The sequence below is a fragment of the Alligator mississippiensis genome, chromosome 4, assembly GCF_030867095.1.
Source record: "Alligator mississippiensis isolate rAllMis1 chromosome 4, rAllMis1, whole genome shotgun sequence".
In the NCBI taxonomy this organism is placed as follows: Eukaryota; Metazoa; Chordata; order Crocodylia; family Alligatoridae; genus Alligator; species Alligator mississippiensis.
The window spans coordinates 156,730,755-156,751,798 of NC_081827.1; the positions used below are offsets into that span (position 1 = coordinate 156,730,755).

The 21,044-nt window shown below is 44.6% G+C and overlaps 1 protein-coding gene across 1 annotated transcript in view; it reads left to right on the top strand.

Annotated features, from left to right (window-relative positions):
* Positions 1-14,916: 14,916 nt before the first annotated feature.
* The window catches only part of EFCAB3 (EF-hand calcium binding domain 3), a 48,318-nt gene continuing 42,190 nt past the window's right edge, over positions 14,917-21,044 (top strand). Inside the window, exons 1-6 of the mRNA XM_059726834.1 lie at positions 14,917-14,986; positions 15,542-15,646; positions 16,295-16,366; positions 18,232-18,324; positions 19,766-19,837; positions 20,555-20,659. Of these exons, the coding sequence (XP_059582817.1) occupies positions 14,944-14,986; positions 15,542-15,646; positions 16,295-16,366; positions 18,232-18,324; positions 19,766-19,837; positions 20,555-20,659 (490 nt within the window). The 5' untranslated portion in view covers positions 14,917-14,943. The remainder of the gene's footprint in view (positions 14,987-15,541; positions 15,647-16,294; positions 16,367-18,231; positions 18,325-19,765; positions 19,838-20,554; positions 20,660-21,044) is intronic.

Here is a 21,044-nt window from a genome sequence, read left to right on the forward strand (position 1 = left end):
AGGAAAGAGCTGGTGGCCAGGTCCTAATGTCCACCACTAACCCAAGCTGAGTCATTCCAGCCCACTACTACAACAAGGTTGCCAGTCGCTGGCCTAGGAAACCAAGATTGCACATTTTCAGTTTGGAGTCACAAAGGTATTCTGTTCCAGTGTCATCATTTTGAATTGTTTCATTTTGATTTCTACAGGGAATTAAAACCCACAATGCAGTGCATGATGTAAGGACACACAGAAGTGTTTTAGTATTATATAAAAACGGCAAAGTGACAAGAACCAAAATGTTTCAGTATTGCCAAAAGAAAACACTTCACCTTTTTCCCATCCAAATGATCATTGAAGTGGATGTGTCACCATGCCACGTTTAGAAAGGGCTATATTTTTTTATTGAAAAACTTTCCACTGAATAGTTTTCAGCCAGTGGTTGTTGTCTGTCTTGTTTGGACAAAGCTGGTGTTGAGGGGGTCATGGACCTCTCTCAAGTAAAATCCCACAAAGAACGGAGATCCATGCTCTACTCTGAATCTCCTACCATGAAGTCCCATATGATACACTGGTGAGGACGTGAAATTGTCTCTATCCATAAGCCGGTTCCCGGGCCTGATGACCTACTGAAATGGACATATGAACAGCGCACTGGGATTTAGAAATACTTTCTCCAGCCCTGATTATCCTGGGGAAGAGTGAGAAAAGTCATAGGCTTCATCAAGCTGCTATGTATAAAGAGATGCTCTTAGTCATTCCAGCTCTCCATTTTCCACATTGACTAACCTGGACTGGGCTGTCTAGTGTCTCCTTGACATCCTGGCCTGAATCAGGTGGTCTGGAAGAGGCTGGTGGACAATGTTGTATGAAAGTGTTAATGTCCATTTCTAAAATTAATAGGCCCAATCCATAATGGAGATAGATTTGAGTAGGTCTGCTCATATCCCTAGAGATACTCAGAGGTTCACAAAGTGTAAACCTAGCCCACTGATCTTCAAGGGCCACCCTTAAGGTGTACTCAATGGAGAAATAGGCACTTGGCCTACCTGCTACTCAGAACCAATTACTATCTTTCTGCCTGACCAGCACTTTAACTCTGCAGAAAATGGGAAGGTGAAGGTGAGCGACTTTCTGGAGAGCATGATCAGTACACGGAGAGCTTCCCTGGCTGATAGTGAGTAAAGGCCTTGCCATGAGATTGGGTAAAACATGTTATAATGACACTAAGCTCTAATTTATTTCTCTGCAGGGAACTTGTGTACATGCCACAATTCTTCAGCATGGCTTTGCAAGCACCTATAAACCCAGCTAATCCAGAAGGGCCATTCCCCACCTAAGAGGCTTATGACCTGCTACAGCTTGAATGTTAATGGATCTGGCCCTTTAGCTATAATAGATCCAGATGACCCACATTCCTCTTCCAGGGATCATCTTTAGAACATGGGGTCCTGCCTGATTATTATTCAAGTTATTTTCATCTAAGACATCTTGGCCATTTATTGCACAAAAGGAAAACTGCTCCAGTGCAGAGGCACCCAGAACAAAGTCCGGGCAACATTGCTAGCCAGCTGGAACTCTCCAAATAACATGAAAGGGAGTCCTTGGGCTCTCTGCACTGGAAAAGACTGCACCCAAACTGAATAAATTTATGAGGTGAGGCCCCGTGACAAAACAGCCAAGAACATGTATTTGGCCCATTACTCAATAAATCCACTATGCAGCACAGTGGTCATGTCTGTTGGCTGACCACTCAGGCCTATGTATCAGTTCAGGATCAGGAGTGTTTTCCAGTTCAGGCAGCCCTCACTAAGATCTTAGAGTTTAATCATTTGTTCCATCCATTGAAGGGGACAAGGTACATGTAAGTCACCTGGAGTCCATTCTGGGCAGAATGGAGGTCTTCCTAAGTGAGCAGGAGTTCCAGGAAGCATTGAAGCACACCAACGTAGGTGGTGAGTATCACAGATACCTCTGGAGGTACACATGCTCCTGTACAGTTATTGATTTCAAGAGGAGAACCCGGGTAAGTCTTTATGATAGAATCTTGCTGTACCCAAACCAAGGACCTATTTGAACAAGATCCCATCTCTGACCACCACTCTGTACCCTCTGGCTGTGGCACTTATGTCCCTCCTGTGGCACCATCAACCTGATTTTCCTTTGTGTGCTAGACAGATCTGCTGCATTGAGGAGTAATTCAGAAAGCTCTTGCATGTTGCTTAATTACAAATATGCACTGCAGATGGTGGGGCAGGAAGCAGGAGTGGCTATGTCTGAGGGCACATGGTCTCATTAACTATCCTCGTGACCTTAACACAACATGTCTCCCTTTTTAGGCTTCTTGCCTCCTTGTAAGCCTTGGTCAACAGGCAGCCTCATAACTAGGGACCTACCTAAGTCACAGCGAGACAATGGGTTTTTGTGGCCCATTCACAGAGTGCAGAGCCAATTTTGTGGGCATTTCACAGTGGCCCTGCCCCTCACTGCTGATTGGTGGAGGGTACCTTCACTCACCGTACATCACTACCACTTTTTTTTTTTTTGGTTGATTTTGTGGGAAGTCATGGCCAATGCTGGATTTGCCAGCAATCACAGCAATTGTGAACAACACTATTTTTCACAGTTTTCGTGAAACCATGATTTAGGGAAGTCCCTACTCGTAACATTGCTTCCAAGGTCAGGATCCCCCCCAACTCCCTATCCTACACAATGTGGTTACACACCACAGTTGGGGTGTAGCCCAGGATGCCCTTCTTCCAGGACATCTCATAGAACTAGACTTACAGGTAAATCTGGCCAATAACAAATTGGACTCAGAAGAACTCTTTCCCAGAGCTCTCCTCTATTTCCACTCACCCCAAGAATGGTGAGAAGGGGAGAAGATCCTCAGCTACATGAGGTAAAAATGACCATTACTATTGCACTAATTTCACTAGTGCAGACAGCCATGTTTGGCAGAGACAAAAGGGAATCCGCCTCTGTGACTTTCCTTCATTACACAGATTTGGGCTAGAATTTTCAGAAGATGCTGGGAGCACTGAATGCCCATCTTGAGTTTGAGGGACTGAATGCCAACTTTACCAAGAGTTCTGGATACTTGGCACCTGGAAAAAAATTAGAGTCTTATTGTTTAAAGATGGCATCTGTGACAGGACAGGCCCTGGAGTGACCATGGCTCTCCTAGGGCCACCCTAATCATGCCTGCACTCCCAGTCCTTTACATAACCTCCCCTATTCAGTCCACCTGCCATGCCTTGATGTTCCTTTATTGTTAATTTGGAGACTGCCCCCAAGTCCTGGATTCTCCCACTGTCCACTACCAATCTAACTGACCCATCAGGGTCTCTGGGTCCTTAGCTTGCTAACTCCAAACTACCCCAATATCTACATGCGTCTCTCAACCACGGTGGACCTACAGATGCCTGGCTGGCAATGTGAAACCAGTGGTCACCACCTATGGCCCAAATGGTAAGTCTCAGGCCTCTTAATCATGGCCTTCTGCTGCCCCCATGCCCATGCCTCACTGATGTCACTTGGTCACTGTTTGCCTTCCTATATAGGCTCTGACCTTCTTGACCTTAGCCTATAGGTTACTCTGGCTGTTAACTGGTGGCCTGTGACCACTGGTTCTGGCCTGACCTTTTCAGTCTTAGCCTCTTGTTAGCCCCTGGCCACCTCGAATGTGCCCTCTAGCCTCAGGCTCTGGCTCTCTTGGCCCCCAGCCACCCCTGTTTCCCCTCCCCGCTCCTGCCGTGAGCTCAGGCTCTGGCCTTCTCAGCCCCTGGCTTACCCTATAGTCCTATTCTCAGGATCAAGCCCTGGGTTTCTGGGCCTCAGCCTGCCTGTGCCTCACTCTTAAAGTCAGGCCTGGCCCCTCTCAACCTCAGCGTGCTTTTGCCTCATGCCCCTGACAGGGCTCAATACGTGGCATGCCCCTCAAGCACCCCTGTGATCTCCTTTTTCATCCCTACAGACACATCTGGTCTTCCAATATAAAACTAGAACAAAAATACAAACAGCAGCTTTAAACTCAGTCACCCCTTCCGGGTCATCATACTACTAAGCCACCTCTCCAGTAGCAACACGTATGGGGTGCACGTGCACCCCCTGAGAGTGCTGGTGCACCCCCTGACAGGCCGTGCTCCCCGCTTAGGCAGTGGGCAGGGAGGGCAGCAGGTGGGAGCACCAGTGCCGCCTCCCCCCGAGTGCCAGCCAGGGAGTGGAAGCATCCAATGTACCACAGCCACTTTCGGGAGCAGTGCGGCCGCTCAGCAGTTGGTACGTTTTGCCATGCAAGACTGGCCGCAGGGGACACCCTTCCCCCCCCGGTCACTGACTGGTCACTTGTGGGGGCGGGGGCAGCATGTGCCCCCCCCGACTAAGGTGGCACCAGTCGCCTATGCACCTCTGCACCATCTGGCTGTCTCAGCCCTGGAAGTACCAGACAAGGCCTCCAGTTTGCATGCCTCAGCCTGAGCTGGCAGGAGCTCCTCTCCCTGCCAGGTTCAAGGCTGCGCTGCTCTTCTGCTTCAGAGACCCAGGCTTATATCGCCTTCTGGTCAAGGCTGTGCTGACTGACCCCACCCGTGTCACCTCAGCCTCCAAAGCAGCCTACTTCAGTGTTCTTGCTGCCTAACCAAGGCTCTGTGCTACCATCCTATTGCTAGGCAGCTATTGTGACCCACAATAGGCACTTGCCACCTACAGGTCTCTGGCTGCTTGCTGTCCTACAGCACGTTGGCTGTGGAACAGGATGGGCTACCCAGGCCATGACCCGACCAACTTTTAGCACATTAATTTATACAACCCACAAGTGTACAATTGTCATTCCAGTTAAAACTGTATAGCTATTTTTTTTAACTGCATAGCTAGTTAAATTAACGAGCTAAAAGTTGGTTGGGCCATGGCCCGGGTAGCCCACCCTGTTCCATGTCCTATTCTGCAGCTAGACCATAATGCACAGCCTTCCCCAACCTGGGGATATCTCTGCTGCAGCTTAACCCTTTAGGTAACACAAGCCCCTGACTCCCTGTTACAACATCTCAAAGGCGGAGGATCCCAGTATTTGAAAGAGTTGGCTTTCATCTTTCTGCTCTGCTAACCACAGCTGGACAGAAAGTGAGTGTCCATTTTGTAGGAAAGAATTCTTACATTTCAAAATTTATCTTAGCATCACACAAGATGAAATTTTAAGACATTTTGATTTGGAAAGGCTGAAGTTCACTGCTTTGTGTTGGTAATATCTAATCATTGTATTTTGATATAATAAAAAGGTTTCTTTCTTTGCAATCATGTTGAGACCTAATAATATAAAATATTGCAAGTAATGTATATTGCAGAAAATATTAAGTGTAATCTATAAAGAGAATATTGAAGTGAAATTCAAACATAATACGAAACTGTAAAATCATAGGAATCAAAAAAGTAGGGCTGGAAGGGACCTCATAAGTCATCTAGTCCAGCCCCCCTGGCTCAAGGCAGAACTATCCCTAACTAAACCATCCCAGCCAAGTATCTGTCTAACCTGTTTTTGAAAGTTTCCAAGGATGGAGATTCCATATCTTCTCTAGGTAGCTTATTCCAACGCCTGACCACTCTCATAATCAGACAGTTTGTCCTAACCTCCTACCTAAATATTCCCTGCTGCCATAAAGAAAAGCCTATCTCCATCCTCTCTATAATCACCCTTCAGGTATTTGAAGACTTTTATCAAATCCCCTGCCTCAGCCTCCCCTCCTCCAGACTAAATAACCATAGCTCTTTCAGTGTGTCCTCATAAGTTTTGCTTCCCAAGCCCCTAATCATTTTTTGGCTCTGTGCTGGACTCTTTACAAATTGTCCACATCCTTGCTGAAGTGTGGGGACCAAAAATGGACACAGGATTCCAGCTGAAGCCTCAGCAGTGCTGAACGGAGTGGAGAAATCACTTCCCTTTGTTCACAAGTGCCACTCCTGCTAACACAACCCAGGATGTTGCTGGCCTTTTTTGCAACAAGATCATGCTGTTGGCTCATATTCAGTTTATAATCCACCATAACCTTCAGGTCTTCTGTAGTACTACAACCTCGCTAGTCATTTCCCAGTCTGTATTTGCGCATGCGCTTATTCTGTCTCAAGTACAGGACTTTATGAATTTAATTAACTTTTTTAGATGAGATCAGATGAAATTCAACAAAAATCAAACAGTTTTATCTGAGAGATATAAAACACATGTATTATTGAGATGAAATGAAAAAAATCAAAAATGTTTCTAATAGAAAATGTCATCTTGATTAGTAGGTTTCTGCAAGGGACTTTGATTTTGATGACACAGGACTTTTCCTATGGAAAATTGTACCATCACAAATTTTTTGCCCAACTATGCTGTTTGGTCTTCATTCCTTTGTCTCTATAACCTTTTGCTCTTGCAGTGAACAGGAGAGTAAACTTGATTGAGTTCATGAAGGCAGCAAGAACTGCCCAGAGAAAGTCCCGACTTGAAGGTGTGTGAGGACTTTGAAATGAAGACAGGTAGTGGGAGATAAGGATGAAGTGCCACATTTGATTTAATGTTCATTGCCTTCCTCTGGGCAGCAGTGGACAGGTTCCAGTCTCTCTGCTTGGTATTTAGTTGCTGCCTTAAAAATAATTTGACCTGAATCTTATTTGCTGAAGAGTTTTGAGTCACTTACCCAATTGATAACACAAGGATCCAAGCATCAGAAATGCTAGGAAAGCAGTAGGTGTTCCTCTCCCATTGATCTAGACTTTTGTACTGGATGCATCACCATGGCATCTGACTACATACAGCATTGTTTTTGCAGCTCCACAGTGTAGCATTAGAGGGGTTGCTGGGTATATAGTTGTTCTTACAAGATCTAAAAATCAAGATCCTCCTCAGAGCTGTGCTTAACCTACACATTTTTAATGTGCAGTTGATTTGTGGGGTGTGTGTGTGTGTTAGAGGCAGATCTGAAGTCTTTCACCAAGATTTTCAAAGCTGCCTAAGGGATTTAGATACATCGTTCCCATTGGAATGGCTTTGAGGTGTGCATTTAAATCCCCTTGACACCTATGAAAACCAGGCCATCACCTATATAGCAGAAGTAGGATGGGCCAGGACAATCTGTGCAGCTCACAAAGGATTAGAAGCACAGGATTCAGGATTTAAGGTTCAGGAAAGAAGGGCTCTCCAGCTAGGTCAGGGCTGGGCTCTGTACAGTCTGATACTCATTCACACCCGAGTAGCTTTACACCACTCCATGTGAATTTAAGTGAAATTGGCATCAGTGTCAAGCTCTTTTACATTTCCAGAGCAGTGTTAAGCAGCGTTAGGCATCATCTACACACTGCTCATGCACTGATTTAACTGGTTTAGCAACCAGTTGAGTAAAATAATGTACATCCAATATGCAGTCAACAAGACTGAGTGCCTTAAACTGATTTAGACTAAGTCATTTGTTTTACTGGGCTAATCTAGATCAGAATATAGCATCTTAAATCCAAAAGAAGTGCCCATATACAGGGGGGGAGCAGAGTGGGGAACTGCATCAGTTCAGAAATTGATTTAGTTAATTTAGTGTGAATTGTGTTTCTACCAGTCCTTAGTGCAAATGAAAATCAGGCTTTATATATTTTGAACCCTCTAGTCCCAACTCTGTGCTGCTTAAAAAAACCCAAAACAAATGTATGTTGTCAGCAAAAACGGAGGAGTATGCGGGGAGTTGAGTACCCTGACAGCTCTGCGCTGGATAATGACACCCAGAGCCCCTGGAATTGCCTTTCAGTAAATTAACACATACATCCCTTACCTCCCAAAACTAGTTCATGTTATTGTTATGAGCCAGTATAAAGGCTCTGACCTTCCCCCTGAGAGATATTATACTGTGTTAAATATTTTTCACTCCTCTAAGGAGAAAAGGTCGATGTTAATAGCCTGGACTCCACTCTGGCCAACATGGGGATCTGTTTAACTGCAGAGGAGCTTCAGAAGGTGCTGGGACAAGTTACCATTAGTTGTAAGTAATGCAGTAAGTCTCTGTGTTTTTTTCAGTGGACCCTATGCCAGGGAATATGTGTATCTGTGCCCTTGTGTACATGGCTGGGTGTGTATGTGCACATTTGTATTTGAGCTTGGTGTAAATCAGGATACGGGGCAACTCAGTCATTTAAACCTGGTGCGAACACACTTGGGCCCCAAGCCAGATCTGGGACTTGGGGCAGTGGTGGCCACCATAGCAGAAGCAGCCCCCACAGCAAGAGCAGGACAAGCAGCAACAGACCAGGTGACCACAGAGCAACAGAGGGCTGTGCAACATAGCCCTCACTCATCCCCCTGCTGCCAGTAGCCATGTCTACCAGGGTACCAGAGCCTTGAATTCTGCAGCAGGCCACAGCCCCTGTTAGCCAAGCCTGCAGATTTCCTGGCCCACTGGTAACCCAGTGGGCCAGATCTAGCCTGTGGAGCTCCTCAATCTGTCCCATGGGCCATATGTTAGACACCCTGGATTTAAACTAAAACTCCAGGAAGGAATCAAGTAATTTCTCCAATGTAATAATTTATTTTCACCCCTGTCTTGGTTCTCCCATAAGCTACATTTCCTCTTTTCCTTGGCCAAGACTTCATTTTTGGGTGTGTTCCCTTTCTTTGAACCCATTCCAATTTAAGTTCATCTGTTGTGAACACTAGTGATGAGAACTGCACGTGAGGTGCATCTACACATCACTGTACTGCACTGTGCTGTGCTTTAGCACTTCCTTTTGGCAGTGCTAAAGCACAGTGCAGCAACTGCATGTACTGCGCCATGCGCATAGCACACTATTAGATTTCACCGCTGCTTCACCATAGTGGCACAGTAAGATGGGAGAGCACAGCACTACAGCGAAGTAGCTGTGGATCATGTGTAGACTCACATGATCACTACATCTCCATAGTGCACCATACAGTGGTGCAGCATGCTGTTACAGTGATGTAGATGAGGGCAGCATGTAGACACACCCATAGTGCTCCAGATGGGGTCTTACCAATACTTTGCACAACAGTACCAATACCTCCTTGTCTCTACTGCATATACCCCACCTAATATACCCTAGGATTGCACTAGCCTTTTCATAAGTAGCTCATACCTATCCTGAGACTGACCAGTACATGCAGGTTCCCCTCTTCCTCAATTGTCCTCAGTCTGTGTGCATCATCTTATAACCAAAGCCCTTGTTTATTGGTACTTATATGCATGACTTCAAGCTTCATGCTGTTAAACTTCATTACTAATGCTCCATTCCACAAGATTTAAATCTTACTTTATAATTGCCAATACAGAAGAAGACTGGATAATGTGCCTTGCTTAGCATTATCTGCAAACCTCATGAGAATACATCTAGTTTCAGTTCTAAGGTTGTGTCCAAAAATGCAAAACATGAAAGATCACAAGACTGATCCCCAGGGAACAAAACTAGTACTCAGCCAGAAAACTCTCCTTTTCACAGAACTTACTGTAATCTCCTGTAGGTTCAACTCTTTGTGTCAGGGTGTTAAATGTGCAGTCTATAGGCTGCATCTGGCCTGCAGAACTGCTTTATCCAGCCCACCACACTATTGCAAGCCACTGGAAGTCAGGGGTGTGTGGCCCATCAGAATCCAGGGCCCTTGGGCCCCAGGCAATGTGACAATTAGTGACAGGAAGGCAAGCAATAGTTGATACAGCCCTGGTTGCCCTTCAGTCACTTTGCCTGTCGTCACTGCTATGGCCCTACTTCCTTGGCCTTCAGTCCCAATGTTGGAGCTGCTGTTACCCCCACTGCATGCCCCAAGCCAGAGCTAGAGCTGCCGCATCAGCACAGAGTAAACAACAGCAGTAGCAGCTCTGACTCCAGCATGAGGCATGCCTTGGTAGACAGAGCTGTGCTGTTGGTGTGTGTCACAGCCAGAGTGGTCGCTGCTGTTGCTATATGCCCTGGGATGGAACCAACCCTGTGCCCTGGGCTGGGCCCAGCCCACAAGGAGCCCCACAGTCTGGATCCCATCCAGGGTGAAGGTGTGTTTGATACCCTGCCTTATGCATTTCACAATTTCAGCATTGATCTCCATCCTTTCCAGTTTAGTTTGTAATTTCCCCTGAGGCATAGTATCAGAAGCTTTGCTTAGATCAAGAAGTTAATTCCATTGCATTGCTCTTATGCAAAAAACTATTATATTCCAGAGGAGGATATTAAATCAGTATGACATGACCTTCTGTTGATAAACTTATGTTGTATTTTGTCTCATTTTCCGTTTCCTCTCGTGTCTTTGACTGTTCTTTCTTTCAGTATCTACAACCTCATGTACCACGGAAGTGAAACTAAGAGGCGTGTAATTGACTAAAGTGCTCTCTTTCTCTCTTTTCTGAAAGTAGGTTCTACATCTGTTCCCTCACTCCCCCAGTCACAGATCACTGTCAGCAAGCTGATGGATTTGATAAAGATCCATGCTAGAGGAGTTGCTATCTCAAGTGCCAAATCCCTCAAGATCCTAATGTAGAGATCATCTGTCCCCACCCCACCTCAGTCTTGTTAGAACAAGTAATACAGATTTTACTGCCACCTCAGATGTAGCAACCATCAATCTTCCTGGATTGTGGTATATGTATGAGGGCCACCGAGACCTTCAATGCATATGCCTGGGCAGGAATTTTGGGGGGAGTGGAGGCTTACCTCAGATGTGGTATTATCTATAGTCACATCCTCCTTGCCATGCAGTATGCCACCAAGTTCCTCTATTTCCTTTTCTTCTTGATTTTGACTGAGGCAAAGTTTTCATTCAGTTCCTGGACCATACCCTTATTGTCCATGATCTCCATGTCATCTTCAGCATACAAGGGCCCTGATTCTTCCAAAGAAGTTTTGGCTGTTTATTATAATATTCTTTGTTAGATTGAGCAATGGCTTAGCTGAACTCATTCTCACTTTATTCCTGCATTCTTCGAGGAAAGAAAGATTCATAGATGTTAGGGTCGGAAGGGACCTCAATAGATCGAGTCCGACCCCCTGCATAGGCAGGAAAGAGTGCTGGGTTTAGATGACCCCAGCTAGATACCTATCTAACCTCCTCTTAAAGACCCCAGGGTAGGGGAGAGCACCACCTCCCTTGGGAGCCCATTCCAGACTTTGGCCACTCTAACTGTGAAGAAGTTCTTCCTAATATCTAGTCTAAATCTGCTCTCTGCTAGCTTGTGGCCATTATTTCTTGTAACCCCCAAGGGCGCCTTGGTGAGTAGAACCTCACCAATTCCCTTCTGTGCCCCCATGATGAACTTATAGGCAGCCACAAGGTCGCCTCTCAACCTTCTCTTGCAGAGGCTGAAGAGGTCCAGGTGCCCCAGTCTCTCCTCATAGGGCTTGGCCTGCAAGCCCTTAGCCATACGAGTGGCCCTTCTCTGGACCCTCTCCAGGTTATCCACATCCCTCTTGAAGTGCAGCGCCCAAAATTGCACACAGTATTCCAACTGCGGTCTGACCAGCGCCCGATAGAGGGGAAGTATCACCTCCTTGGTTCTGTTCGTTGTGCATCTGCTGATGCATGATAAAGTGCCATTAGCTTTTCTGATGACTTCGTCACACTGATGACTCATGTTCATCTTGGAGTCCACTAGGACTCCAAGATCCCTTTCCGTTTCCGTTCCACCAAGCAGGTCATTCCCTAGGCAGTAGGTATGCTGCACATTTTTCCTCCCTAGGTGCAGCACTTTGCATTTCTCCTTGTTGAATTGCATTCTGTTGTTTTCTGCCCATATGTCCAACCTGTCCAGGTCTGCTTGTAGTTGTTCCCTGCCCTCTGGTGTGTCCACCTCTCCCCACAGATATATTCCTCCATGCTGATCAGTCCCATTTTCCAATGCCATAATGCCCCCTAGTGCTCGCTTAGACCCTGCCTGGCTCTTGCCGTCACCTCCCAGGGTCCCATCCTGGTTCCTCACCTGTCACATCTTATAAAACTTGAAGGGAGGCTACCCTCAAAGGCTGGTAAGCCTAAGGTGCTCTCTCTCTTTCCATCTCTGTACCAGCTCCTTATGTCCTATTCACCTTAAGGGTTAAATGTGACCTCCTCCTGCCCCTACAGCCCCACTCATGCCTCACAGATGTTACCCTGAACACCTTTCTGTCCCTTCTAGAGGCCTCAGCCCTTCTGGCTTTAGCCTCCCTAACCTTTCCTCTGGCTGCCGGCTTCCACCCTAGGCCTACTGATCCAGGCCCAGCTGTTAGCCTCAGCCTTGTCTGTTCTCTGCATCTCTGGGTTCCTGTGTCTTTCTCTGGGCCAGCCCCTAGCCCTCAGGGTGCCTGACCCCAGGCTAGGCTGCCCTCACCGACTCCACCCTCAGTTCTCTGGTTTCTTACCTTGGGCTGAGCTGCTTGCTTCTCCAGTCCTCAGCCTCCGGCTCCTTGACCCTGAGCCAGGTTGCTTGTCTCTCCAGTCCTTAGTGCTCTGGTCCTTGACCCAGGCTGCTTAATGCCAAGTGCCCAAGCAGGCACCCCTCCGTGGCCTCCAAACTTCCCCCCGTAGGCACAATCTGGTCCTCCAGCCTAACACCTAATTCACAACATGAACAGAAGAAGTTACCCAGCTCTGGATCACTACCGTACTACAAGGCCCTTAGCCCCCTTCTGTTCCCTCTGGGGGCAACTCAGGTGCTTGCTAGTCCATCTGCTGCAGGCATCTCTCAGGAGCTCCTCAGCCTTCAACATGCAGGGCCAGACTGATCGCCTGCTCTGGCTCAGGCCCTGGGTTTGTATGTCCAGAAGCCATGCCCTCCTGTGGTTAGGTGTCTTCCTCAGGTCTGCACAGGGTTTTCCTTGTCAATCAAGGGCCAGCCTGCCCTCCTGCAGCTGTGGCCCCACACAGCCAGCTTAGCCCCATGCAGCTGCTTAAAACCAGGAGGCTTCTGCTCCTTTAAGTCCCTCCCACAGCTAATTAATTAACTACTTTTTTTGGTCAGATAACTGCCCTTGCCAGGCTCTAGTTAGGAACCCTCTTGTTCAAGTTGCTGCGGTTTCTGCAAGGGATGGATTCCTTATGTAACAGCCTCTGTTACACTGCTTATTTTTAAGGGCTCATGTAAGGGGAGGTTCCTGTTCATCCATGAAGGTCTGTAGCCTTCTTTCCTTTTGCTTGAGATTTAAGCCCCCAGTAGTAGCCCCTAATTTGCACTTCTGCCTTAAAACAGTTCTGGGCTGCTTCCATGTCTAAGTCTGTTAGCTTTCAAATCCAGTGCTCTTGTTAATTGATTGCCTTATTTTGTCAAATTTAGCCCTTTTGAAGTCCACGTACCTTGTAAAAGATCTGGTCTTGTCCCTAAACTAAGTTGAAATCACTTCATGATCACTTTACCCCAGATTATTTCCTACAGCTGGTTCTGCAGTGTCCTTGCTATTTGCCAATACTAGTTCTAAAATAGTTTTGCCTCTTGGACAGCAACAGTTTCTTAGAGAAATCTATCAGCTAGCTTATCCAGAGTCGTCTTCACCCTACTGTTATGAGTAATATTTATTATGCAGTCTATGTCACAAAAATTGAAATATCCTATCATTAGGAAAGTTGGACTATTATTGAAGTCTCCCATGACCTTACAGAGCTCGTAATCCCTTTCTAAGTCTGAACTGCCAATGCAGTCTCTAAGAGACTTTGTATTAAGCCTTTTGTACACAAATCATCACTCACCCAAGCCCTTCTCATGACCAATCAGCTCTGTGTTCAAGATGTCCAGCCAGTTTATTTTACATGGGACAGCCATGCCCCCACAACAAACAACAAAATAACCAAGCATGCAAACAAACCAACAACCTGCAGTCTTTTGTCACACCTTGAGAGGAGCAACCCAGGCTCTGTGCTCTGCTTCTGGGGCTTTTGACCCTCTTTGTGGCTCCACCCTCATTTTCTAGACATCATCAGTCGCCGCTGGATTCCCGCCTTCCAGCTAGGCAGTCTATTAAATACTAACCACCTGCCTATTGGGTTTCAGCCCTTAAAGGCTGAGCACCTCCTTATACCTTCCTGATGTAATTTTCACCTATGCCATCACATCTTATTTCCCTGAAGTCTACTATTTCTTTACCGTAATGTGCTTTAATGTACCTGCCCCTTTATTCTTACCTTATTTCTTCAAATATAAGAGGCACATGTTTAAACAAATTATTTCTTCTAAAATTGGGCTGTGTCTTAAATATAAGTAAAAACCTCTTGTATGCAGCATACAAGGCTGTACCCTTGTAAATGTGTCTTTAATGAAAGGCTCTTTTTTCATATGTTGGGGGTTAAAAAAAGTAAATGTCTTAAACATAAGAGTGTCTTATATTTGAAAGAATGTTGTATTTCTGTCTTTTGTAACAGTGTGCACCCTTCAGCAGCGAAATGCAACATGGATGTATGGCTCCTTCACACCCAGTCTGTAACATCTTCCTGCCTTGACTGCAATGGGGTTATTCCAGATTTACCTCGGGCAAGATCAAAATCAAACTCTAATCTTTTTGCTCCTTTTTATTGCAGCCTAATCCAAAGCCATTGATGTAAATAGAAAGATTCCCATATAATTCACAAAAGTATGAACCAAGGCTCTAGAACAGCAGTTTTCAAACTCTTTTTTCATTTGAGTCTAAAAAATTTCTAATGGAGGTGTAGGCCCCTTTGAATTGTAAGTGTGGGTATTCACATACTTTTGATTAATCATAGTCATCTTTTGCAGACCCTTTAGATATAGTCTGCAGACCCCCAGGGTCCATGGACCACAAGTTGAAAACCACTGCTCTAGAGCCTCTGGTTGAGCCATGGAACAGTCAAGGCAATACAAAGTGATCATAAGGTGCATGTCAACTACATTTGCAACTAGATGCATTAAGGAGTCATTTGCATGGCCGAAGTGTGAGGGAGACTTGACCCCTTTCTCTGATTTTCCTCTTTGTCTCTGATCTGCATTTCATCTTTCAGCAGATGGAAAGGTGGATCTGAAAGACGTTATGGAGAGAGTGATGAGTACCCAGTGGCCTTCCCAGTATGACAGTAAGTGAGAGCTTTTATACCCAGTGGTGCTAAGAATGGGTGGACAAAATTTACATGTGAAAAGAATGATCACTGCATCTTTCTGGGAACAGGCCACCCCATTCACCAGGATGAGATTCTATGCATCCTGTTGACTTTGGATCCCTCCTTTACAAATCCTCAACATTTTGATGGGTGAAGAGGACCAAGGATGCCTATTAACTCAGATTTTTCAAAGGCACCTGAACAAGTCAGGGTGAGGCCTGAAAGCCAATGGGAGTTCAGAGTCCAGCTCTCTCGGGCACACTTGAAAATCTGACAGTAAGAGGCAGCATCCCTACAGTGGCCCTGGTCATAGGGGCACTTCTGTGGGAACCAGGGACATCCAGCACCTTGCAGGATTTAGTCTTGAGATCGTTTTCCAGGATGATTCTCAAGAATCCTGTGTACTACAGGTCCCTAGTCCTGGGATAAGACATTTAATGACACCTCCAAGTCTTTCTTTTATCTCCTCTCTGCTTTAATTGGGCAAAGCTCCCCACTAACTAATATCTACTTCTTCCCCACCTGTCCTAGGGGATAAGGTTGACATTCAGCACCTGGACTCCATCCTGATCAACATGGGGGTCCACCTAACAAATGAGGAGCTGCAGGAGGCCCTAAATCACATGACAGTTGATGGTGGGTGTTTCCAGTCTTCACTTTGTTTGTAAGGTGGGGAAGAAGGCCTGAAATTGGTGAGGAGCACTAATAGTCTGTCTGAGTGCTTGTGCTTTGTGCTAGTTGGATGGCAATGTTGTGATATGTGCACAGTAGATACAAGAGACAATCACTCCATTTAAAATCACATTCTAAAACCAGATGGGGCTTCCTCTTAACCAAGTTCAAATCTGGAATAACTCAGACCTAACAAAACTGGTGAATAGGCTAGTTATCATTTACACCAACTTCATTTTACTCCATCAGGTCAGAATAAAGGGGCCTTGAAGTGGGAGGAGTTATAGTCATACCCACAGCCAAAGAATGTAAATGGACCAAAGTGTCAATGAAAATCCAGTCCAGGGGGTCACTTTGCATTCCCACCAGTGTAAATGGGAGCAGGACCTTGCCCCTTGAGCTTCATGTTCTTCTTTTCCCTTCCAAACCTCATGTTTCCTTTCAAGGATGTCATCAAGCTTTTGTTAAGAAAGAGGACATTTCTAAGCAAGGGTCTCTGCTAGGCATTAACTGCTGCACAGTTTAGCACTGACGCCAAATCCCCTATGCCTGTTTGCCTTTTACTAGCTGCTTGTCACTTCCTTTGACCCTGAGATGTTCTTTGCCTTGCAGCAGATGGGAATATGAATTTGCGTGAATTTATGGAGGTAGTGGAGACTGTCCAGAAATTACCCTCTGCTGAAGGTGAGTGAGATCCTAATAATACAGATAGCTGTTAGATGGAAGTGCAGTAAACAAAGGCAAAGTTCTGGGGAGAAAAGTATGCAATGATCATGTAACTAAAGATCATCTAATAGTGTATCCAGACAAGAGGTTTAATTGGAGTAATGGGAGAGACTTTTATCCAGGGATCTCGTGATTTAGTGCCTGAGTTGGTGATCTTAGTCCCTGATTCTGCAAACACACAGATGCTCCGCTTCCCTCTCAAGTTGCCACCTCACAGTTAGTGGGATGAGGCATATATGTGCCTGGATATAGAATACATTGTCTAGTTCAGTGTCCAAACTGAAAAATCATGGGGGGAAAATGAAGGTGATTGAAAATGAAATAGAAATCACTGTGTCAGGTCATGAAAATGGCAAAAGCAAAAAAAATATATATTATTTTTATTCATTTCATTCAATCTGAAATCAAGTGTTATGGAATCTTTGGATTAAATAACCCTTCTACCAACCTTTTATTTTTTTTCTCTTTTTTTAAATTTTAGATTAAACATTTACATTAAAAATACCACTTGGAAATGACATGTCAGAAAGATTTATTTCAAGAATGTTAAAATGAAATATTTTGGAATTGTAAAAATTTCCCCCCAGTTCTTCCCAAAACTGTTCATCAAATCTGACTCAAATTCATGATTATTTTTGCTCCCTATGAACTGCATGTTATATTTTTTTGAAAATAGTTCACCAAAAACATTTACCGTACTTGTCCAAGTAAACTGAAGCACATATTCTAATGTTCGTGCTTCTGGAGCCATCATAATGTCCTCTTAGCCCAAGTTTTTGTGTTGAATAATAATATTTTTGATGCATCAATAACTCCCAAGGACCCAAAGCTAAGAGAAATTGAGCTAAGGTAACTTTTTATCAAGGCCTTTTTGAGAGTGATGTAAAGAATTCAGTTATCTATGATGAAAAACTGGTTACATGAGCAGGACCCTTAATAAACTGGATTTGCTTTTCACTAGTCATGTTAGGAGGTAATAGATGCACAAGCTACATAACATATAGTACATTCCCTGGCTGCTTGAAAACAGCAAGGTAATGCAATACCAACTTAGAACTATCCAAAGAGAAAAGTGGGCTGTGTCTAAGGCAAGCACTAAGTTTTTCAAACCTAATAAATGAACCTGAAACTAGCTGGATTCATCCACAGTGCCTCATGGTATTCAAGTGTTTGGCATTACTTAGCAGGTAGTGTATGAAGGGCAGGATAGTCTTCTAGCTAAGAGAGGTACATAACCACTTTAGTCTGACATCAGGCAGAAGTCAGGGTAGATATGCACTTACAGACGAATTAAATAAAATACATAGAGTGCATAAGCTTTTGTGAACTCAAGCTTACTTCATCAGATGCCCATGAAGTGAGCTTGAGTTCACAAAAGCTTATGCTCTCTCTATATTTTATTTAATTAGTCTATAGATGCCTATCTACCCTGACTTCTACCTTCTAGCTAAGAACAGGACCAAAATCTCAGGCAGCTTGTTCTGTCTACACATTTTCTGTAAACTCTTGGGCAAATAACCTAGCAAGGCGTGGTCATCAGCTGTTCATCTAAATCTCTCTCTGCCTCAGTTTCCCCTTCTATAAAAGTATGATAATACTTATCCTCACCTATTCAATCTTTAAAATGCTTTTACATCCTCAACAGAAGGGACAAAAGAAAGGCAGAGGAGAAGGATTGTCATTAGTGGCCTTATATGTTCAAATCTTACTCTCACCCTGGCTGCACGTTAGAGAATAGCACATAGCTGAGTTGCTGTGAACAATACTTATACGTACAGCAAAGGAACCAGTATGGGATGCAATATTTTCCCTTCTTTTTATAGAGGACAGAACTGATGTCAGTAACCTGGACAACATTGGTATCCACTTAACTAGTGAAGAGATGCAGGAAGCCCTGAAACATATCACAGATAGAAGTGAGCATTTCCATTGCCCTGGTTTCTTAGTTTGGGATACATATGCTTTTTTCCAGAGCTTGTAGAGGTATACTAGCCACAAATAAGGGAACTCATCCCCTGTATAAGTGGACAGTCAGGAATTCCCTTCCCTGCTCCTTGGAGCCCCTTTCTTCTCTTTATTATATTGAGACTCATTCAGCACCCCCTGAAGTCAGTAAGAAGATTCCCATTGTCTTCTTTGAATGCTGAAGGATCTTAACTAAGATATGTGACTGGTTTCATCTGTTCCATCCTGTCCCTTCCCATGCACTTGTATCACAGAATGAAAACTCTGTGCGTTGTTATTAAAATTGCTTTTCTGATCCTAAGCCCACTGGTCCTTGCCTTACATTGTCTTGAGGCTCTGCCTCCAAAACCCCAAAAACTCTGTCAGTCCTCATGGAACATTTTGAGTTCTATTCTGTTGAGAAGACCTGTCTGCCTCCCTTCCTCACCCCTGCTTCACAAAAGAGTGTCCCTGGTGACAGCTCCAGAGCCAACATGGTACTAAGGAGGGGTGACGAAGAAGGCTGCTCCATCTAACAGTTGCCGGAGTACCGCAAAAGCACTAACCTCTTCTCCTAGCTGCCTTTCCTATTTTATACCCAGAAGCCATTTCCATGTATACTCAAAGGAGCAGCTGGAAATATCCAGAGCACAGAAGCTCCCTGGAAACACCAGTCTGCATCCAGGAATCCATTTCTATAACCTGGGGTCTCTGTGGTGGGGTGCTCAACAGCCATGCAAACAAAGAGCTGTAGGAGGCCATGAAACATACAGCTGGATGATTGATGTTTCCAGTCTTCTCTCAGTTTGGAAAGTGTTGGGGCAATTGAAACAAGCAGAATTTAGTAGGGAGTTAAAATTCCTGCTTATGCTTGTGCTTCTCAGATGACAGTGATACAGTGCCTGCCCAATATACAAGAGATAATACATCCATTAAAAATTACCTCCCAAGCCCAGATTCTGCTTCCACTTACAGTGGTAGAGATTTGGAGTGACATCAGTGAGACCAGTAGATGAAACAATTGATTCTTATTAAATCAAAGTCAATTTTTAACCACTCTGTTATTTTAAAATCACCTTTAAATGGGCTGAAATTATATTTCTATATTACATAACAGCAATAGAAAGTGACCTTAATGCAAATCATAATCTGGTCAAGTAAAGTCAATCCAGACTCATACACACGTAAAGGGGAGAAATATCAGGCTCCATTTAATGGCATTTCTTTCACTTTTTTATCCCAAATTTGTGACCCCTTTCAAGGGTAACTTTCCATTTCAGAAGAAGATAGATCTCAGTTACCTTTGTGACATTTTCTTCTTGCTCTTGTCATGACATAAGTTCCACAATGCCTCCCTGTTCTTAGTGTCTTTCTGTCATTTCCTTTGACTCTGAGCTCTGCTTTTCTTTGCAGCAGATGGGAAGGGGAATTTGAGTGAATTTACGAAGGGGGTAAGAACTATCCAGAAATTACCCTTAAGTGAAGGTAAGTGAGAATGTAAAAATAGAGGTGGACAGTAGGTCATAGTGCACTGAATAAGAGCCAGAAGTCCTCTGGCAGAAATACTATGTGTTCATGTATTTAATCTAATTCAAGTCTCTCTCATGATGATTCTACACAAAAAGATAGACTTAGGGTCATATGGCTACTTCCATTCTGGCATTTCCTAGCTCCTGACTCTGACTTTGTCACCTTACCCCCTGGTCCTGCAGGCATGCACATGCTTCTTTTCACTTACTTTTAGTATCATTGAAGTGACACAGGTCAAGTTAAGTGCATGAACCTGTGTCCCTAGAATCAGGGCCTTAACACCATTCATTTATCAGAACTTTTTGGATGTCATAGTATTATGGATGTTTGTGACATCCTACATGTGAAACAATGATGAACTGTTGTGAAACACAGCTACAGCCAGTGGTGCTAAGTAATTTTTAAACACGTTCATAGGGGCTTCTTCAGAGTAAAAGACAGCATCTAATTAAATATTTAATGTCTTAGAATGTTTCCACATCTAGCTTTTCCTGAATTATATTGAGAATTCTTACTATATTAGATATGCAAGCTCAATAGTGTATAATAAGCCCCTGCTGATTTGCAAGTAAAAAGGATGGCTTCAGTGTCTTAATAACAAGTATCAAAGATAACAAGGGTTTGAGTCAATGCCACCATTGCAAATTCTTATATTTTCTTCCCACTGTAAAGGGGACAGAGTTGATGTCAGCAACCTGGACTCCATCCTGTCTAGCCTTGGGATCCATCTTACCAGTGAGGAGATGCAGGAGGCACTGAAGCATATTGCTGTAGACGGTGAGCATTTCCAATCCCCTGCATTTTAGTGAAACCTGAGCTTTTTCAGAGGCCCAGACTGGGGGTTGAGCTCTCTTGCTGCCACCATGGGGTAGGGAGGAATAGTGCAAGAGTCTGCTGCCTCCTAGTAGTGAATGAGCATGGCATAGCTGCTAAACCTCACCCTCTCCTCTCCTCTCCCCTCCCCTGACCTTTCTCAGGAGATACAAGGTATGCTGTCATTTTTATCTATCTACTTCTGTCTTCAGGAGGCAGCTGGGAAAAGTCACAGCACAGAGTTCCCTTCAAAGCTTGATATTTCCTGGCAAATCCATAATAGAGAAGGTGACCCAAAGCCAGTGTCCCACCTGTTGATTTCCTCCCTGCATCGGGATTTCAGGGTATA